This window comes from Etheostoma cragini, chromosome 5 (assembly GCF_013103735.1).
Source record: "Etheostoma cragini isolate CJK2018 chromosome 5, CSU_Ecrag_1.0, whole genome shotgun sequence".
In the NCBI taxonomy this organism is placed as follows: domain Eukaryota; kingdom Metazoa; phylum Chordata; class Actinopteri; order Perciformes; family Percidae; genus Etheostoma; species Etheostoma cragini.
In genome coordinates, this window is record NC_048411.1 from 19,915,137 (window position 1) to 19,931,636 (window position 16,500).

Here is a 16,500-nt window from a genome sequence, read left to right on the forward strand (position 1 = left end):
GTGTTGAATAGTTGTTGTACACTACAGTTGCCAGTAAAATAGGAAGGAAATTGGAAGTTTCCACAGAAAAAGCACCCTCAGGGAAGCAGGGAAGAACCATGGACAACCACAAGAGTTTAACAACTCCTCACTTTCTACTAAATCTAATGGTAATAATTTGGGATCAGTGACAAAGAGTTTGTAATGATTACGTGTCTATGCAATCCTATTGCCTCTGCCGTAGAGTTTAAAAATTGAAACATCTTGTAGCGTTCCATTGAGCTTTTTCCCTAGATGGAGGTTGGATATTCCAACCAACCTCTCCAAATCTTTTTGTGTTATTCTGTAACAATGAGCTCCTTTCGATGTGTTTGGCTTGACAGGTCTGTCGAGTAGGTAATCTATCATTATGTGACATCACTGTGGAAGCAGTCAAATGGAGTCTTTGCTTTCATCACAAATCAAATGCTTGTCAGCTGGAAAATACATGTATTCTTCACAAGAGCTGAGTCACCATGTTCCCAGCTGCACTGTGATCTGTTTGTGCTTCCAGCCCCGATGTTTACGTGTACGTGACTAAACCCCTCATCTCATTATCTGCTCTCCCTCCAGGCCTGTTGCTGATGGTGGGCCTCATGTTGTACCCTGCCGGTTGGGGGTCGGAGAAAGTGATCAGCTACTGCGGCCCTGAGACCTTGCCCTTCAGGCCGGCTCTGTGTTCACTCGGCTGGGCGTTCTACGCAGCGATAGGAGGAACTTTGGGATCCTTCCTGTGTGCCGTTTTGTCCGCACAGGCTGAGATTGCAACCTCCAGCGATAAGGTTCAGGAGGAGATTGAAGAGGGGAAGAGTCTGATCTGCCTGCTCTGAGCCTTCAGAAACCTTCGGGAACTCCAGGAAATCATCTTTGGTGTAATTTCTCTGATGGGGCCACTTGTAGATCTCAGTGGAGGAGGACAGAAATTGTGTTGAGTGATTTTCTTCATAAACATAATCAGCTGTTTGTTGAGAAGATAGATGCCTCGGTAACCACTTTCTAAATCGTAACACGTGATTTTCATGCCTAAATGATGATTTATGAAACTGTCAGAAAGGCTACATTAGCATTACCTTTAGACTCCTTGGACTACCTTTGACCAAAATACTGTTTATTTTTGGAATAATGATTTGCTTAAACAAATCACTGTACTGAAAAAGCAGGAGATTAGTTAAAGAAATTAGTAGTGGATGTGTTGTTAGCGTTATTGTGGACAGGTTAAACAATCCCAGTCAAACAGTGTATATGTTTGTAAGGCCATTATAATGTTCCTTCACAGTTCACCTGCAAACCTCAACAAACCACTGAATACAAGCAGATGTTTCCACTCCAGTTAGTTCATCAACAGCATATGTGTGTGTGTGTGTGTGTGTGTGTGTGTGTGCATGCATGCGTGCGTGTGTGCTCTGATTGTATGGCACAGCTTGATAGTAAGACTCGAGCTAACTTTACTCATGCCACTTAAGGGATTGTTCCCTTTTAAAGGGAGTTACCCCTGTTAGATTGTGAGTGGGTCTCAAAAGAGCAGAAAAGGAACAGAGACTTGCCATGTTTCACTGTGACAAACTTTGAGGGGATGTTTTCTCAGTGCTCACAGCCGGATAAAGTAGGCTGCACCAGAACTTTTCATGGGTTACCTGACACACCATAAAGACACAATCTGGCTTAAAGATGTCCAAAGACAACTACTTTTGGAAATGACCCAATGTCTTTTGCACTTTGTTCTTAATTAATTTCACATTGCTTCATATTCTATTCACGTTTTCATTTCCCCAACCATGCTTCACTAAGTTGCTGTAAATGTAACATCATGGGATTGCTTTTATTCATTGTAGATGAGATGTGCAATAATTTGACTATAGTGTTTATGCTGTGAGAGTGAGTGGACAGAGAGGATGAGACATTTCTAAACTCTGTGCTTAAACTAATATGTGGACTGTCTGCTGTTTTTGTTACATTAACAAAAGAGTAACAGCATCTTTGGCACATTGTATGGTACTGCATGTATGAGAGGTTATGTATTAGAAGAGATTGTCTGCATTTTGTATTCAAATAAACCTTTTTTATTAATTCTATCGGTGATACGTTTGTAAAAATGTTTCTTTCCTGGTAAAACCAAACTTCTTGAGGAAACACTGGCACCTAGAGATGGACAGAAGACAACACAGAACAGCAGCTCATACCAGTGCTTCCCAACCAAGGTTGCAAAATAATTTAAGGGGCTTCCTTTGTCAATCCTCTTAAACTTGGTTAAATGTAAGAGTTTGACAAGTGAACATCAAACTTTTGCTTGAAGTACTCACAAATCCTGTACGCACGAAAATTGAGAATAGGTCATGAGGAAACACAGCTTCATTTTAAAGGGTAAATAGGCAAATTATTGGTAAACATTTTAGTAAGTAAAGTATTTCTTTGATAATAATTTACACTTGTAATGTACCTTTCTGAAAATAAGTAAAACAAGATTTCTTTCAAATTTTATTTCATGTTAATACCATAAATATACAAAACTTAAATCTATTCCACATGCAACAAAAGCCAGACAAGAGTGCATTACATTTTCTTTTTACATGTAGTTGTTAATGGGGATCAAAATTGATTAACTTTACAAAATATACAGGTGTCCCTTATGAATTAGTTTCTTCTCTGATTCAGTGAAATAACATGTCCACACGTCAAAAACACAGTTTTGTGTCAGAAAACTTCAAATACATCTTTCTGTACTGCCGACCAGCACACCCAATCACATCAAGAAATGACCCACTGTGGCATTGCTTCAAATAACAACTGTTATAGTATCATGGAAATGATGCGGGTGTTTGTAGCAAATGTGTAATAGCTTAAAGTAAAACATGGCAAGGGAGCACATCACAAACCAAGATTTAAAAACAAGTCCATATGGACATTTGGTAGATTTCTCACAGCTTTTCAGGACATAGAATAACACTTGAGGGAGATTTGCCTTTCATACCAAACCTACACACACCCTTATCCACACAAGCACATCTCTTGCAGGGTCAAGTTACAAAGTCATTGAACACTTTTAAACCTAGCTGATGCTATGATCATGTCATTACAAAACCACACAAACATAATACATAATGTCAAAATAAACCAAACAAAATTGAAATGCAAACAACTTAAACCAATACTTAGACCATAAATAAAAACACTGTTGTCTTTTGCAATGCAACATAAAACAAGAAATGTGCAATTAATTTAAAACAAGTATTTCCAAATAAAAACAATACTGGTGAGATGTAGGCTTATTCCACAACCAATTATTGATCTTTAACTTTTAACAGTCACAGGAGTATTTAATCCACTATGATGTTCAGTCCTGACATTTTGTAATACCAGCCATCAGTTATCTATCTTTCACATCTTCAGACACTCACGACCACTATAAGAGGTGCTAAAGTTGACACAAATGCAACCCACGTCCATATTTCACTTCGGTGACAGTAGTCTGTACAATTTAGTTCGAAATAACACGGTTATTATTGTATATAAAAAAAATGCTTCTTTATGATGCCACTGTCCAATCCTGTTATCTCAATGTTCATTTTGCCTATGAATGGTCTAATGTCAGCAATCCAATACTGACATACAAATGGACTGACTTTTTTTGTCTGTAAAAATGAAAATGGACTGTTATTGTATGCTGTGTAAATATACACAGTATCAATGTTTTTACTTGTTTATGTATGCAAGTTAATCTCTAGAAAAGAACATAGCTTTACCACAGGTCATCTTCTGTGAGAAAAGGCAGGTCACTCCATTCCATTCTCCCTGTGAACGAATGGTACGTGTCCTTTTCAACAGAAAATATGACAGTAGGAGGCCACGACCTGGCGGCTCTCAGATCACTAGCAGCGTTAGTTTTTAACTAAGTGTAAAGGGCTACAAAACAACTGAGATGGAGCCACGTGGCAGTCTGTTAATGTCATACATACATAATGAAAATATGTAAATGTTTTTCCCCTTTAGTGCACCAGGCCAATAAAGCATCTGACTAAACCTCTTTTAGGTTTGAGGTGAGAACTGGTGACCTGTAACAGAATAACTGTTACCTTGTGTGTGCTAAACATGCATGTGGTTATCATGCTGTCAAAGCCACGGACCCAGCCCACATTGCCAATCAAAGTAGCACACAAAGTGGCATTAATTGTTCAACTGACAGGTGTCATTGGAGCACTGCTGAGGGCTGCAGGCTAGTCCTTAAATAAGAACATATCAACATTTTTTACCTATATGAATTACCAAGATGGTATTTATCTCAGAATAGAAGCACATATGTAAGACAAGGTACAATTGACCTTTTGGAGCTCAATGACCAAGCACTGGATTTAAAAAAGACAAATAAATCAGATCGATCCACAATTCTGAAGTACGTATTCACACACAGGCCCAGCCAACATATGCTGTGCTTTCGGTATGTGAACAAAAAAACAGAAATATGTGCATTTCAGATTATCAATTTACATGACTCTAAACTGTATTGACCTGGCAGAAAGCTGTTTGCAGGTCTTCACCATGGCAAAAAAACACATATGTTAAAACTGCTAACCTCTGCCTGACCTAACATCTCCCCAAGATGACGGAAGAACAAGGAAAGCAAAAGAGCGAATGAGATAGTGTGAAATGAAATCCCACACACACTCAGAGCAAACCTTGAGTCACTTAGTGGATCTTTTAAGGGATGTGAGCAGTCATCTGACTAAAAAGCAGACAGAAAGGATGTCCGATAGCTTTTACTGAACTTTGATTTAACGTTAAGGTGAACAACTCTGGTTAGTTTATCCGACTAACTTCTCTGTTATTTCTGACTGACTCTTTGTGCTTTTTAAGCACAATGCAGGGCAATCTTAGCATAACAACAATCATAAATAGAATCAATTTGATCTGAGACCCTGCAGGGCCAGAGTTGTGCATCTCTAACTTTTGGGTGTTCTTTTGTATATGCTTGTATGTGTGAGCATGTGTGCATGTATGCGGGTGTGTCAGTTTATGGCTGAGGTTTGAAGGCCCCACGAGCAGCATTGGATGCAGCATTAGCTGCAGCGTTGGCAGCTGCAGTCTGAACGGTCTTGTTAGACATGACCCCAGTTGCAAACTCCTGCTGAGCCTTCTCAAAACTAGCACCAGTGGTACGATACAGTGCGTGCACCTGGAAAGAGCAAAAAAAAAAGTTAGTTGGAATCATGTCAAGTGACTAAAATCTACTGAAAGGCCTTTAGCGACGTTGAATGATTGAGTTAGGCAGATGTTTCGCCTTCTGTCTAATCACTACACTGACGTTAGTGTCAACATTAGTAGTGAATGAAAATGACACACAGTATTGTGTTTATTCTTGCAACCATGATAGTGCGTGCTTGGACTCACATTTCCTATCACGATCAGTATGTTAGTCAGAGTTGGTCTGTCCAATCTCCATATAAACAAAATGTATTAATTGTGGAAATAATTTGTGTCATTAGCCTTTTTTTAACCTTATTTTAATGGGTTGTTCCCATAATCAGTTGCTACTGTAGCTACTCAGGTAGAGTCTATTAAACATGGGAATCGGTGCTAACATCTTGGAGGCACTTTGTGATTGTGTTACCTTTTTAAACATAATGAGCGAGCCCACAGAGAGTGCAGTGAACAGAGCTGCAATCAATAACATGATGATGCCCACTGGGATACTGGTGTTCAGACCAGTTAAAGCTGCGATCCAACCACTAGCAAAACAAAACAATGACAATGTGAGTGAACTTTAGTACACACTCGTGGAGATAGAGAATTAGTAAAAGCACAAAATACTCACCATGTTCCCCAGCCAGTGATGCCAATAGTTTGTAGAACGTGAACTCCAAACTGACAGATATAGACGAAGAAGAAGACAAAGAAGCGGAATGAACTGTCACTCCTGTAGTGGACACAGAGAACAAGGTAGAGAGAGATCAATGTTTGGACAATAAAATAAAATAAAAGGCCTTTTTTACAACTCTGTCACTACTTCATGCTTTATTAAACGTGAATTTCTCTGTCAAAGTCTATCTTTATCCATGTCTTCACTTTGTACTCTCATCCCATCCAGCAAATTTATTATGGGCAATTACTGTAGGTTAAAATACAGATATGATAAAGAATGAGCTTGTACAATTTTTTTAGTCAACTGCCCACCTTTTTTTACTAGTTTCATACTTGCTTTATCAGCACACGGTGGTTGTCCACAGAGACATGTTTCTGCTTCTTTCTAATGTTGCAGAAGACGGTGCAATTATCCATGTATCTGCTTACCTGAAAGCCCCGTAAAGCGGTCTGTACCAGCAGACAAAAGAACAAGGGGTAAACAGCAGAAACCATAGCATGGCCAGGCCAAAATCTACACCGCGAGATGCATCCACACAGAACCAGGCCAGGCAGCCGAACATGTTCACAAAGAGCGTGCCTGCATGAACTGGTAGAAAAACAACAAAATGTTGGTCACGGATCATGAAAAGTAAAACTTAAATCTGTCATGCGGCAGTTGGATTTGTTCACAAACTTTATTAAAAGCTTCTTTATTTTCACATATGTATTTACAGCTATTTATTTTGTATTAGCTGCCATTGGGTTGAAATAGCAGCGCACTGAACGGTGGCTGGCTGGAGCTTCAACGAGCGCCCGCGACGTGGTAATGTGTGACTGAAGAGAGAGCGGCATTAGGTTTTTACTGTTTTATCACTAGAAATGCAGCCGTAGCATGCATTTCACTGTCACTTACGTTAACCACATTTATATTTAGATGCAACAAATGATATATCCAGCTACACAAAAGTCATAAAGTCGGAAGTACAAACAATTATTCATACTGCATTGGTGTAAACTGGCAGGTTTCAGAACATTACAGACTGGCGCGTTGCAAGTAGGTCTAAGTTTTAACTCGTCTCGTTGTGAATCTTTGGTCTGAAGTGGGGCTTTGTCTCTGCGAAGATTCGACTATGAAATTGGCAGCAGAATACGGCTCCTATGATCGAAGCATTGAATATCTGACTATTCGGGGTCACTCCTAGTGGTTTTGTCTTGTAAACCCAGTGTCTGATGGGAGTGTGTGAAATAATTAAAATAAATGATGATGATATTATTACAATATTGCCCTTTTTGGTGTGTGTCAGATGATTCACTTACACATCCAAAGGTTGTACATGATCTTGACGGTCTTTTGGAACTCCACAGGAATGTCCACTGTAATATCATGGTAGAAACATGGCCCAACGGGGAGCTTCTCTGGCAGGGGAGGCCAGTTGTTCTTACGCCCTGTGTGGACAAAGGGAACAGTATTTAGATGATAAGCCATATATAGTATCACTAAATGAATATACTATGAAGAATAATTATGTAAAATCAGTGAGCAAGAATCAGAACAAAATTATGAATTACAGTACACTTCAAATCAGCTAAGAAATGTTTGTGACTTTTTATTATATTGTAAATGGCCAGGATAGCTTTACAATTGATCTACAAATTTTGATGACTCTAATTAGGAATCTTTAGCATTTATTTCAAAACTGATGCTAGCATATGTTCTACAATTGTCTTTTGACAATGCAGTGCAAAAAGCTCAAATTTTCATTTTGCATAGTACAAGTTGTCTTTGCTTTGATGGGAGTTCACATTTGTTTCATGACTGTGTGTCTAAAAAGCTGGACACATTTATGACATGAAGTAATTCGTAAAAAAAAATCATTTATTTGAAATGGAATCATTCCAATTCCCCAAAAATGTCCTATGGTCCAATCTAAAGAATTGAGAGGTGGGCCATCTGTGGTGGTGACAACAACTAATGAGAACAACATTAATGAAGAAGAAAAAACTAGTGGTGGCTCTTGCTGGATACAGTAAGTTCACTAGGTCAGGTAACTAGCTAGCTAATTAACTAACAATCTAAAAAGTAAAAGGTACTGATGTTTGACTTTATGCACAGCAAATGAATGGTTAGGCTAAGAATGGGGGATTTGGTGGATGCCTAGTAACAATACAAAATGTAATGAAGAAAGAAGAAGCAAGCTGCTTTGTTTTTTAATTGTGGGCTTCAACAAAAAAAGAGTGCAGTGCTCTTCATGTTATTCAACCTGCAAAAGGATTGTGGCCTTAGAATGTTCATCACAACCAAATGGTGTAGCTGCCATGGTAACCCATCAACGTTCTGAGTCTTAACACGTTGATGAATCTAGCTTTGATTGGTAATGACCATTCAGACTCTGAGGTTGATAAATTAAGAGAGCGAATAAAGTGACTGACTGACCTCCCGCCCCATGGGACTGTAACTCTCTCTCCCGGCGATCAAGCTCTGCGGCTTTCTTCTCCAACTCCTCCTGCCTTCTTAACAACTCAGCCTGAGCACGCGCTTGGTCCTAACACAGACACAGAATTGTTCTTAAAATTCACAATCCAACATGTGACAGGAGTTATGATATCTTATCAGGTAAGTAATGAAGGTTTTTCCCACGTAGGTAAGCTTAAAGGTGTGCTAGTTTGAAAAGGGAAAAATGGGGTTATGATTGGAAAAGTTATCAGCTACTGTTGTTAACTCACTTGTCTTCTTTAGTTAGTACTAAACTAGCTCTGAAATTGTCCTACAAGGGTAAAAGGTACAAGTGGCAAAAGGGCATTAAATTAATTCACACTAATCAAGGACCGTGACATGAAGGGGTACGGAAAACTGAAGATGGAAGACAGTACCTCATTACGCCGCTGTTGGGCCATCAGAAAACAGACGCATATATGAAGGACAAGAGTAAATGTGAACCAGAAACAAAGAGACAGAGTGTCTGTATACGTATGTGCTAAAAAAAACATTTGATTCAATATACATGTTTTGTGTGTAGTACCTGAGTCTGTTGCTGTGTGTAAGCTGGTGGCTCTTCTGTGGGCTTCATGATGGCAGGTTGTGTGTTCTGGGAGGGGGCAGGAGTAGCTTTGGGGGCATTCCCAGGGGCCGCCTGTAAGCCAGCATAGACCTACTATATCAATATTTGTGCAATCAAAAGACAGACCCTGAATCAAAACTTTAATTAGGCCACATTCATTTTTTGTCAGTGAAATACTTTGTGTTTAGAGGAAGAGGAAGAGAAAAGGGGGTAGTGGATAAAATGAGGTTAATGACTCAGAAGCACACAAACACATGCAGGCACACACTCATCAATGGGGATGCTAGTTAAGCTGACCGTTCTGGCGTCTGTGAAGGGGTTATACTCCTCCAGACCACCAGGAGGGGCAGACTGGGTCACCTGCGTCACCGAAGGATCCTACAGGACAGAGAGGACCAGGAAGGGTTTTAGGGGGGTAAGAATTCCAACCACAAAATCGAATAATTATATTTTGTATGAAAAACTCCAGCTGTTCACACAATAACTGGGTCTATTAATTTCTATGTTCTGATCAGTTATTATTGTTGTGTTGACAACAGGTAATGTAGAAAGCAGGATGTACATCACAATAAAAATGTTAATCTTTCAAATTTATTTGTGAAGTGGCCTTTCTTAATCTTGTGGTTATTTGCAACTCTATTAAATGGGATCAGGCGTAGGAGAAGTGGAAAATAACACTAATTGCATGCTTGCATGACAGGACAGTCTAAGGTCGCCTATTCTGGCCCATCATGTGCCACAAAGAGCCAAATGATTGCAGGATTTTCATTCCAACCCAGACTCCACCCACCACTCTTAACACACCTGCAGGGGGAGGAGGACTCAACATTTAAATTATCCACTCAGGTGTCCTGCTCAAAACCAGCAGACCGTTGGTCATGGTAAAGGTAAGGTAGTTTAAAAGGGAGAATGAACTCTTCTTTACACAACGGTAGCACAAATAAATAGTTTGCCCTTGCACACTACCAAGAAAAACAAGCAAGTAGCTATATTCACTCAACTATCAGAATGTTTAGTTTTTCAAGAGAAATCTATCTTCTGTGTCATTTCACACTGATGAAGTCAATACGCAAAGTTAAATTAATTTTAGAGAACTGCTGTGACAATATTCAACTCCAATAACAAGGTTAAATATCCTAAGCATGTGTTCCAGCGACATTTAGAGATAATTATAACTTAAGCACACAATGGAACCGTAGGTACACAATGCTAACCAGATGGTTAGCTAACTTATTTAAAGGTACTAGCTATAGCTAGCTGTACGGCTGACAGGTGCCAGCAGCAAATGTTTACTGACGGCGTACAGAGCTAGCCAGCTAACATCATGTGTCTTTGTTCTTAGTTGGCATAACGGTTATAACAATGTTGAAAACAAACACCTCAGGTAATCCTTCACAGCGTATTTTACAAAGTGAACAGCCACATAAATTGTCAGTGATGCGATAAATAAGTGAATGATGATTGGTTCGCTCTGGTACCCATCCCAATACCACGGAAACGCTCTTGCTAATACAGTTAGCAGACCCGGCCTCATTGGGCTTTGAAGCGTACGTTAGCTAGCTAGCTACCTGAAAGGGATTGCTGAAGTCCGGGTCTGCGAACGGGTTGCTGTCAAAATCGGACATCGTGCAGCCTTTCTAATAACGGTCTCCTGTGTGTAAGGGCTCCCCGGTTCTCCAGGGAAGGTTCAGTCTCTTGATTTGACTGCCTCTCTCTGCTTGCCTGCAGTCTTCTCCGCCTCCTACTGATGGAGACCCCTTGCTTAGCAAGCTAGCAAGTAGCACAAAAATGGCAGGAGAGGATGCGTGATGAGCGGCATCTTACGACGTCACTGTTTCAGCACCGCGGACAGCATGACGCCTGGACAGGTAGGCCATCAGGACAGTGCACAGAATACTGGGATGAGCAACATCAAACACTGATGATTACATTTAAATTACAAAAAATAAGCCCTTCTTCACTAATCATTTAATTTCAAAACATGGCCAGGTTAACATGTGAGGGAACCCTGAGGGCAAATTTGATGTTGGGCTTGATTGACCTCTACCTCCATCTTCCACCTTCTCTGAAGGGTGTGCAGATGTACCTACATTGCCCACAAGTTTTTAAGTACATCACACAGCACTACATGGCAGTTTCATTATTTACCCACAGACACAAAAAATCAGCCAAACCAGTACTGAAATGTTACTGTCTCACCCCACATTTTGCATGTGTCAGTTTGTTTGTGGTAATATAAATAATAGGTAATATAAGCAGGGTTTTTATTTAAGGATATGTCTACTATGTGCGTTGACAGGGCCCCTCTATAGGACAGCACTACAAGATTATTTAATAACACAGCATCCGCTGTAGTTGATATTTTACCTTTTAGTGGTGCAAATTCTCTAACAAATGCAGTTGTGCAAGTTGCCAAAAACCGACACTCAACCTGAGGGGCTTTTGGCAACCCTAAAGGTCTTAAACCCCCTGGCTGTTGCCCAGTTTGCCCTGTTGGTTACTGCCTTGAGTTTAGTTTTAAAGTATTGTACATAACTTAAAAATTGCCATTCTTATTTTACTGTTCACTTGCACTATACCATTCAGATGGAATATAATTTTTTTTTTACTCTACTACAATTATTTGACAACTTCTGTTACTCTGAAGATTGAGTGTTGGATAAAAAATATATGCATAGCTTAAATGAGTGTATATCCTTTAATAATAATCCCACAATTCATCCCATTTTTTTTTACATTAAGTAATAGCAATTAAGCTGGCAACACTTCTTTCATCATTGCGTGCCTGTAGGCAATATAAAGTAGTGCTGTGAATGGAATTTGGTATACTTTCCATATCCTGAAGACATACACCAAATTTTTTATTTATTGCTACTTTCTTTTACCATCACCGTCTTTGTTTTTCAGACACAAGATGTGAAAAGAAATGAAAGAATCAAATTTGACCAAAACACTGTTGAAACTAAAAGACACACAAATAGGTTGTGAGGTCAAAAAAAAATAAAACAAAGAAAATGATTCCAATATTCTGGTCAGATTCAGATATTATGCTGTGTATGTAATGCATACTGTATTGTATGCACACATATTATTTGAGGTCATGTAGTTCAAATACCACAGCAATCGCCTCCAATTGATGATGATGATGATGATGGTGATGATCAAATTACTGATGATGAAGATGACAATATTGTGTCTGTTGCTCAGTTGGTCTCTTGCCTGTGCGAAAGAGCCGGAGAGGTGAAACCAGACTGCTTATTTCATGATATGTAACACTGACCCCTTTCTCGACAGCAATCCCAGATAATTTACTGAAAATTATTTGTATTTCACTCATCCCTATAAGAAGTAACAGATCCTTAGAGAGTGCGTGCATGTGTGCGTGCGTAACCGTTTTTCCATATTGGCTTTGAGGTTCTATTAGTTACCCAAAATGGTCACTTGGGGGAGCTACTATCCAATGGGTCTGCTCAACCTGTTCAGCAGAATCCTTTCTCATTTGCCATCAATTTATTTTCATTCAAACAAAGGGTGACCATGTGAAGAACATCACATCAGTTGACAGCCTGTAAATGTGATTTAAACATTTAAGCACCATTTACTCGGATTAAGTTTCAATTGACGTACAAATGCTATTAGGTGGAAATCTTACAGTAAGTGGTAAATGACGGAGGTTTAAATATTCCTTTTTAGTTTTTGAATCCTATTGCTCACTTTTAAACAAAGGCACCGTGTTGGTTTTATTTTGGCCTAACACCTAATACCTTTAACTTATACTAATGCCTTTGTGTTAATTAGTAACTAAGCCACTTCATACTCTGCTGATATGCTCCTTCTGCTTTATTTACTGTACCTATATAATGTTTTGCATTGATAGACTCTAGATATACACAAACTGTGGATTCATTACAATTCAACTCCTGTTCACAAACACACATACACAAACACGTACAAAATGAGCATTGGTTCCTTTCCTAATCTTGTATTAATGGACCCAATCACAGACTCTATGAATAATCAATGGCCAGTGGTCTGCAACCGCAGTGCTGAGACCTTGAGTGAAACTGAATTTTCCTAATAAGACACACACACACACACACACACACACACACATACACGTATACTCACACCTTGAGGCCCTAATAAGCACTAATGCACTGTGGGTTGAGAGTACGTTGCATGGTTTGTTTGCTTCAGAATGTGAAAGATAAACATGCCGGGCAACTAGTGTGTGTGTTTGTGTGTGTGAGTGAGAGAGAGAGAAGAAATAGAAGAAGAATAGTGTGAAAGAAGGGACCTGTCGGTCCTAACCCACTCTCTCCTGCCTTTCTTATACTGCTTTCCACAGACTGTGAGGAAACAACCACTTTGGCTAATAGCCGCTACATTAGTCTTTTAACCAGCTGGTCATGGCCATTTAGAAATGTTCATTAGGTCGCTGACCAGAGTGGATAGGTGTGATAGTTCACTCGCCAATGTTGACTGTATGGAGACAAAAAAAAGAGAGGGAGAGAGAAGCAATTTACTGGCCAGCACCGACAAAGTGTTAAAAGCCGCAGCTGCAATTATCATCATATTGCCCTGAATAAGAACCTTGTGCATAATTAGATCTCATTAAGGTCTATGAGTGTTATTTTAGGGCCCTAAAAAGGTTGGATAAGCAGGACTTGATATTATGGGTTATTAATGCTGAAACATCTGGTGCCATTCTGGCAATAGTCTAATAGTTGTTTGAGTGGACTGGAAAATACAGCATTGAACAAAATGTTGTGACCATATAGAAAAATGCATTATTCCTTTAAATCTGTATGAACGCCAATATAAATAGGCTCTATATAAATAGGTGGTAAGGTACACCTTTTTATATATATATATATATATATATATATATATATATATATATATATATATATATATATATATAATGTGTGTGTGTGTGTGTGTTGTCTGTATGCATGTGAATTTGTTTGTGCTGGTGACCAGTCAGAGCACATTACACACCGCAGAGAGAAACTGCGCTCTGTCGCCGGAAAAGCGATTGATTCTCCATTTCCATATTAATGAGCAGATTTGTTAAGAGCCCGCAGGAGAGGGAGAAAATAACAGGGTCTTCATAGGGCACGACATTTATAAATAAAGCTGATGCAGAGAAAAATGGAAATTAAACCTTTTAGTTTAATAAATTTGAGGCGTCCGCAGCAAAGCGAGCGATTTGCATTTCCATTTGTGACCAAATAATGAGAGTGCCGGTCCATGATGAGCCTGCTAGTGCTGCTTTTTGGTCTCAAACAGTTAGTCACTCCAGCGTGCAGCCCTCCACATCAATGTCATTAGCTCAGGCCTGTTAACTCTGGTACTTGGCTTTCTAAGATTATTTGATGAACTAGAGTTTCCTATTGTCACTGAATGAGGAATAGGATTAGAGTCAAAGTAAAATGTAAATTATATCTATATCTTTTTACTTAAATATTCAACATCGTCTGTTCCTTCAGACGTCACTTTTCAAATGATCTTTGGTTGTTCTAAAACAACGCTGTCAAAAAGAGTCTGTGTCTTTCACTCTGCCTCTCTCATAAACACTTGCACTTCAACATACAACACGCAACTCACACTTGCACACACAAAGCATCACTGATTGAATTTATTGGGGAATGGATGTTGACTAGACCACTCCAAGTAGGCTAGATTGTTGTTGCTCCCAGATTGACAGACAGACCCAGAGCGGCTGATTGAAAGTGCCTTTTAGCTTGCTCTCACTGTATATTTGATTTGGCAAAATGGAAGGGGAGTCCAGTCTTTTCCCGGGATGCAAACACAAGTCCCTGTGTTTATGTGGGTGTGTGTTTGTGTATTAGTGAGTGCCATGCACACATTGACTAGTGGATGCGTTAGTAAATGCTGCATAAAATATACCCCTTTCAGGTATTAATTGAATAATGCAAGCACTCCTCTCGTCAGCCATCAAGTGGGCCACTTTCTCAGTGGCCTGTGCTGCTCTTCTTGCCTGTGAATTGACTAGATTTATATGTGTTGTTCCAGCCAATGGATGCCATTTGTTCCAAATGTTTGACATAAACATGCAAAGAGCAGAGGCGTGCACTCATAAAATAAGCTTCTAGACAGTTGTTTTACAGCCCAAAGGGACTGATGGGGGGGGAGCTCTCAGCCTATCAAATCATGTGGAGCGCTTGCTGAGCCAACAGTGTGTTAAAGTTCTCTTTCTACCAATGATGTGATGAAAAGGAACAATTGCCACCATAAAGACAGAAAGGAGGAGAGGGAAGAAAAGGAGCATGGAGGAGAGTGACAGAGTGCTAGGACGAGCGAAAGTGCAGTTGGAGGAGAGATGTGCAGTGTTCTGCTAAATATGCATACTTATTTTCAATGCCTTTAATGGGACACATCTCATTGGCTGCCTTATGTCTGCTTCCAAACTATAAAAGATATTTAGCTTTGCAACTGCAGGAAATTCCCCATAATAAAGACAATATTGGCATATGGAGGCATTGCTGAATCTGCTCTATGCTTACTAGTGGTGTTATGGTAGTAATGCAGCTTGAAAAGAATAAAACTGATTAGATTTATACATATTTGACTTTTAGTTTTGTGCGGAAGTGATAAGAGAATAAGACTAATCAGGATACGCCTTAATCTAAGTGCTTCAGTTTTTGTAGAGGTAGAAATTCCACCCAGATGTCATCTATGTTGTGTGTATGGATTAGACTCGGGTGTGTGTGCATAGGTTTGTGCATGTGTATATGTTGTGCACATTGAGGTTCGATTTGCTGATTTAGCCCCTTTCTAATTTTCCACAGGGTAATATTTTGTCTTACCTACTGCCATCTATCTTTATTATCTGAGTGAATATGTTTGTCTAAGGATAACAATAATCATAAACAAAGCCATGACTGTTTCACCTTTCCCTCTGCATACCTGTCTCGACATCTCCGGTTGTCTCTCATACAAGGCTGCTCTCAGCTTGTACTCTGATTGCAGACAGTTTACATATTTCCACATGTAATTGGTGAAAAGCAAACATTATCAACCCTAGTTTCTTTAAAACTATGTGCACGCATGCAATACATAACCACACACATAAATTCACACACACTGTGCCGTGGCTCATCCCTTGACTGAGTGTGTGCTCTCCTATTACAGACAGTAATTACCGTCAGTCACCCTGTGTGTCCATAACAAGCCAGCATAATGCCCTAATCAGGCCTGGATTAATCCAACCCTCTCTCTAATCACTCTAAAAGTGATTTATATTGTTTTTCCTGTTCGGAACAAATGAAATCTGTAGCCTAAATTAATACTGGCTTTTCATCACTGGGAAGTTAAAAAGCCAGTTACCATCACATTCTTGTCATTAACGCTGCGTCTGAGGGGATACGTACATGCACACACACACAGACACACACGTGCTAACATTCGATTTAAGTTGAAAGGAAAAAATATATAATGTAATATTCCATTAACTTGGCAAACTAATAACATTAGTCTTCTGCTGAGAAAGGCTTTCAGACCACGCAAATGGGGTCATCAGAAGAATAACTAAAATGTTATTGCTACTATTTTATATTACATA

The 16,500-nt window shown here is 39.4% G+C and overlaps 2 protein-coding genes and 1 long non-coding RNA gene across 6 annotated transcripts in view; 2 read left to right on the forward strand and 1 right to left on the reverse strand.

The window, feature by feature from the left end:
- Positions 1 to 1,695, forward strand: part of LOC117944685 (LHFPL tetraspan subfamily member 2a protein-like) — a 10,850-nt gene extending 9,155 nt beyond the window's left edge. The window contains exon 3 of the mRNA XM_034871724.1: positions 592 to 1,695. Within this exon, the coding sequence (XP_034727615.1) occupies positions 592 to 848 (257 nt within the window). The 3' untranslated portion in view covers positions 849 to 1,695. The remainder of the gene's footprint in view (positions 1 to 591) is intronic.
- A 785-nt stretch (positions 1,696 to 2,480) lies between these two features.
- LOC117944684 (secretory carrier-associated membrane protein 1-like) lies at positions 2,481 to 10,740 on the reverse strand. 4 transcript variants are annotated; one of them, XM_034871720.1, is made up of 10 exons: positions 10,481 to 10,740; positions 9,210 to 9,290; positions 8,874 to 8,984; positions 8,725 to 8,736; positions 8,288 to 8,396; positions 7,171 to 7,299; positions 6,301 to 6,460; positions 5,825 to 5,926; positions 5,621 to 5,738; positions 2,481 to 5,185 (listed from the first exon to the last, which is right to left on the reverse strand). In XM_034871720.1, the coding sequence occupies exons 1-10, from the start codon at positions 10,535 to 10,537 to the stop codon at positions 5,024 to 5,026; spliced, it is 1,041 nt and encodes a 346-aa protein (XP_034727611.1). In that variant the 5' UTR covers positions 10,538 to 10,740; the 3' UTR covers positions 2,481 to 5,023. The 4 variants fall into 4 exon arrangements, with proteins under 4 accessions (XP_034727611.1, XP_034727612.1, XP_034727613.1 ...); XM_034871721.1 differs by lacking the exon at positions 8,725 to 8,736; XM_034871722.1 differs by lacking the exon at positions 9,210 to 9,290 and having other exon boundaries at positions 10,481 to 10,735.
- Positions 10,555 to 16,500, forward strand: part of LOC117944686 — a 41,561-nt gene continuing 35,615 nt past the window's right edge. The window contains exon 1 of the long non-coding RNA XR_004656632.1: positions 10,555 to 10,780. This is a non-coding gene — a long non-coding RNA (uncharacterized LOC117944686). The remainder of the gene's footprint in view (positions 10,781 to 16,500) is intronic.